The 5,152-nt window shown below is 39.1% G+C and overlaps 1 protein-coding gene across 1 annotated transcript; it reads left to right on the forward strand.

Annotated features, from left to right (window-relative positions):
- Positions 1-297: 297 nt before the first annotated feature.
- Positions 298-1,850, forward strand: LOC130135905 (TATA-binding protein-associated factor BTAF1-like). Its single transcript, XM_056305764.1, has 4 exons — positions 298-394; positions 555-814; positions 921-1,015; positions 1,595-1,850. Exons 2-4 carry the CDS (start codon positions 766-768, stop codon positions 1,703-1,705), a joined length of 255 nt encoding a protein of 84 aa, XP_056161739.1. The 5' UTR covers positions 298-394; positions 555-765; the 3' UTR covers positions 1,706-1,850.
- The last annotated feature ends 3,302 nt before the right edge of the window (positions 1,851-5,152 follow it).

Genomic DNA, 5,152 nt, shown 5'->3' on the forward strand with positions numbered 1-5,152 from the left:
AACAAAAAGTCCAAATGAAATACATACCATTAATCCTCATCATTTATTAAAATATTACTAATTATAAAGGAACGTAAGTACGAATCCTACACAAAGATTATATTCGGATGCAAAGAAATTTCGTGCCACGAAAATATTTGCTCGGATAATTTCACGAATTAAAAAAAAAAGAAGAACAATAATAATTTCATTCATTAAATTTTTCTTTTGCCTTTTTTTTGGGTTGGAAAATGCACATGCACAAGAAAATTCGGGAGCTTATATTATCAGATACGCGAGGGGTAGAGATAGAGAGAAAACGCTTCGACGACGACGAAGAAGAAGAGAGACAGAGGAGAGGAGAAGAAGGGAGCTTCCATATTCCCTTTTGCCCTAACCGTCGCCATTTTCAGAGGTTCTTCCCGAATCCCTAATTCCCTCTTCTCTCCTCCTTCCGCCGCTTCCCTCCTCCGTTGAAGAAGATCCCCCCCGCTTCCCAGCTGCTCCGTCGTAGCGCTTCCCCCTCCTCTCCCCGAATTCCTCACCGATCCGAATTTGGCCCCTCCGTTTCAGAGGGACCCGGTCGCGCTTTCGCCGGCGCCGCGGCCCCGCTGATGCGAAGTGCCCGCGCGGTTGGCGCGGAGCCGCCGTTTTGATACCGAGCACCGCAGCCGTTGCCGTTGCTGGGGATCCCGCGAATCGGGGGGGTGATTGGATGATTGAGGATGCAGCCGCGGGTTGCGGATTGAAGGCATTGTTGCGTTGGTGGTGTGTGGTGCGGCAGCTATGGCTCAGCAATCGTCGCGACTCAATCGGCTGCTCACTCTTCTCGACAGTATCCTTTTCGTCTCGTGCTTGTTTGGATCTGGTGTTTGCTCGGTTGGTGGCTGTCGATTGGGTGAATTTTGCGGTTTTTTCCCTTAACGAAATTGTGTTTCTAGCTGGTTCGACTCAGTCCACGAGGTTCGCCGCGGCTCGCCAGATTGGAGATATCGCCAAGTCGCATCCCCGGGACTTGGCCTCTCTCTTAAAGAAGGTATTTTTATTTTCTTTGCAATGCCATTGGGACAACTCATCTAATCTAATCGTGGAGGAAGATATGTGTCGCTGCTGTTAGCTTGGCGTTCTGCATTAGAAATTTCATATGGGCATGATGACAAGTTTTGGGAGTCGCTCTTTTAGATCGTGCTGTTCGATATTGCTCTTTGAGGTAGTGCGGAGGCTAATGATGGGACTTCTGCGACATGAATTTCATTGAAAACAAGAGAGAAGGAAGATGTCCAGATAGGGGCTCTCCTTTTGGTGCAGAAACCCAATGTTTGTTTGGTATTATTAGCTTTTGATGCTGAGGCTGCCCTCTGCTAGGGTTTTGGCCGTAAATGGTGCTTGACAGATGCTATTCACGTGTGCTGTGATGATAAGGATTTCAGGAAGTGCTAGGCTAGGTGAAGGTTTGGCGAGTAGTTAAATAAGATCCTTAAAGTATGATATGTCCCATAAAATAGTAATAATATTTTCATTTCTTACAGCTGTGATATTAGTTTTTCAAGAAGTGCTAATGTTTTTTGCACCTTATGATTCTCATTCGCTTATGTGAGTTTAATTATTTGATTAGGTTGCTCAATACCTTCGTAGTAAGAATTGGGATACGAGGGTTGCTGCAGCTCATGCTATAGGCGCCATTGCTCAGAATGTTAAGCACACATCTGTGAATGAGAGAAAATAATCTGAAAAATGAGCCCCCTTTAATTTTTGGTGGGAAAATCCTTATATACCTCCCCCAAGTGTGAATTCTAGTCATTTGATTGATCCAATGGCCTAAAATCTTCCCTTAGTGATTAAGAATATTCTTTAGAGGCTAAGGATAAGTGACATAGTACTATGGATGGCCATGATGCAATTTTAATTGAACGACCATGACTTATTTGCTTAACCCCTAAGTAATTTTGCTTAACCTTTTAAGTAATGGTATTTTGGTAATTTCACTTAGGGGCATTTTTGTAATTTCCAGCATATGAGAGAGAGAGAGAGAGAGAGAGAGAGAGAAAGAGAGAGAGGTGGCCTTTGCCCGTCGGAATTGTGGCAGAGAATCAGTCGGCCCGATTGACCGGTTCAATTCCGATCAAACCGGGTTGATCCAGTTTGACCGGTTTGACCAGGGTTCGACTGGGCAGAACCGGTTCGGTTCTTCGCTCAGTTTGGTTCGAATTTTAAGCAATTTCAACCTTATTATGATTGATTGACTCAATTGAATTGAATTGAATTTGATTAAATTGGATTGAACCAATTTGAAATACAAGTACGAATTCACCAATCTTAACTTGTTTGGCTCAATTGCTCTTCAATTTGAGTTAAATTGCATTGCCAAACTAGACTAATGAATTTGATTAAAGTCTAATTGGCCAAATTGAACTTCAATTCATCAAATTGTATGTTAGTCTAGAGTGGGTCAAGTTGAATTATATTAATTAGACCAATTAGTCTTGGATTTCTCAATCATTGGATCATTAAATTGGTCAAATTGACTCAAATTAATGTGAATCTTCCAAAATTGATTTCGAATTTGAGTTTCATATAAGAAATTAGGTTTATCCGTCTTAATTATGCAAATCATGAAGAACTGATCGGAATCTCTAATTAGGGCTAAAATTGGGGGTTTTCAACCTTGGCTTGGAATTTTAAAATTGATTTGAAAATTGAATGCAATACGACCTCTAGATAAAATGTCATGAAGGAAACTATTCTAAAAAATGAATAGAAATGAATTAATTTCATTTTTGGTTGATTTGAACCAAATTCAACAAATTGGGAAAAAGTCGATTCTAAACCGATTTTTGTAAAATTGATGATGCCAAAGTGAAAAGCTAAAAAGGAATTGATTTAGGTCGTTTTGAATTTTTTTCAATTTTTTTGGACAAAGTGTTATCAAAAGTCAACATTTTAGTACTTATATACTAAAATGCCAATTAATGGGTCAAACTTTGAATGTTTTGAAAATTGATTGTGCAAAAGTGAAATTGACACTATTTTGGAGTTTTTCATGCAAAAAACTAAAATTTGACTTTGGGTTGACTTTTGGTCAAAGTTTGACAAAAAATTCAACTCAAAAGTCAATTTTTTAACTTTTTAAAATTGAAATGCAAAAAGCTAGAAAGTGAATGGTTAATGCTAATTCAGATGCTAAATGACTCTTTTTGGTTGAGGATTGGGTTCCGTCGTGATCGGAAACTCTAATCTCAAGCTTTTACCTTTCAAGATGCGTCAGCTAAAAATTAGGTGTCAACAGCTAGCCCTCTTTGAGAGGGAGTTCAAAGAGGTTCATCTCCAAGATCAAATGATACCTACGATATTTGGCCGACTCCACCGTAGATAAAAGGAAAATAACAAAATGAATGACATTTGATTAGAAGACGTTCTTTTGAAACTTACCTCGAGCCTTGGTATTGATCTCACCATTGATGTTCTCATCTCTCTTTCTCTCGGCCATGTAGTGTAAATGTTAAGGAAAGAAAGGATGGAGATGAAAGGAAGGAAAAGAAAGGAGGAGTAGTCTTTCCATTATAAGAAAGGGGTTTCGACTAGAAGGAATAGTTTTACCATTGTACAAAATGGGTTTCGACTAAAAGGAGTGTTCTTACCATGTAACAACAAATTTCGACTAAAAGGGAATGAATTGGTCACAGTTACTAACATTCATCATGTCGATTCGAAAAGGGAATGGTCATGAATGCGAGAGCACATCATGCCGATTTGAAGAGGTCACATGTGCGAAAGCTCACTATGCCTAATTTTGAAAAGGGATGGTAATAAGTGCAAGAGCACATCGTGCCGATTTGAAAATGTCACGGGTTCGAAAGCTCATCATGCCTCATTTGAAAAGGGGATGGTCATGATTGTGAGAGCACATCATGCCGATTTGAAAAGGTCACTGGCGCGAAAACTCACCATGTCGACTTGAGAAAGGAAGAGGATAATGAAGATCCGCTCCACTTGGGAAATTTTGATTTGAGAATGACTGCAACCTGCAATTACTTGGATATTAAAGATCCGAAGCTACTAACCTGCATCCACTTGGAAAAACTATTGAAAAGGAATCATTCAAGATTGCATAACCAATCAACTAAGAAATTTAATCAAATGAAAACTTTGAACGTCATTCAAATAATTGTCAATCAATCTCTTGGTAAATGCTATCGATTTGTCAAAATTCCTTTAAAGGAAAACTTCGAACAAAATGATTTTGATATCTTCAAAAAGGGTTGGTTAAAAATGCCAAGTTGAAGCACCTTAATTGAAAAGGTCTTCGTATCGTGGCTCTCACGAAGGCTTTTATTTCCATCCATTAATGAGGGATTCCATCTTTGATCACTGGGGATACCTCATATAACTTATGCTAAAGGCTTTTGGAAATATTCGCGGTAAATACAATATGATCAATCAAAAAGGTCTTTTGAAGGACTGTAATGTAGGTTTGGTCATGAGTTTACACGAAGGATTGTCACTTTGAGGCCAAGAAAGAAGTGTTATCAATATCTTCATTAGGTTTACAAGTCAAGAACCTTGAAGATAAGATAAGATAGGGTTGCTTCCACTCTTTCAAGCGGTAGCTTCTTTGTGAAATCTTCATGTTCACTTGAACCATTCCAATCGGGGGAGATTTTGAGAGGGTTGTAATGTCGGTTCGGATGAGGCTCAAAAGGCTTAAAATTTTGTAGAAGGGATTTTAAAAAGATGGTGATTATCTTGGCATTATTACCAAATCATCGAATCTTGATGCGACTCTTGAAACTTGTCTCGAGAGTCCATTTTTTCTTGCAACACAAAAGCTTTGCTCTTTTCTAAGCATCTTTTGCAATTGAAATTTTGTTTTCATCATAAGCATGTTGCTTTTGATGCATTTTCTTTTTCATGGACATCTACCTTGTTTTTATCAAGCACACTGCTTTTTCATGTCCCATAATATTTATCTTTGGCAAAAGTACACTAGAAGTGCCATAACTTGTGTACGGCGATCACTTTGGTGCCATAACTATTTTTCGGATCACTTTGGTTTCAAGTCGGAGGAAAATAGATCACTTTAGTGCCAATTTGGCCGGAAATCCGACGTGGCATTTTTTTATTAATTTTTTATGCCGACGTGGCTCGCCGGAGGATGAGTCAGTGTGTACAATCA

This window comes from Syzygium oleosum, unplaced genomic scaffold (genome assembly GCF_021117445.2).
Source record: "Syzygium oleosum isolate NSW1041296 unplaced genomic scaffold, Sole_v2.1 Sole_v2.39, whole genome shotgun sequence".
In the NCBI taxonomy this organism is placed as follows: domain Eukaryota; kingdom Viridiplantae; phylum Streptophyta; class Magnoliopsida; order Myrtales; family Myrtaceae; genus Syzygium; species Syzygium oleosum.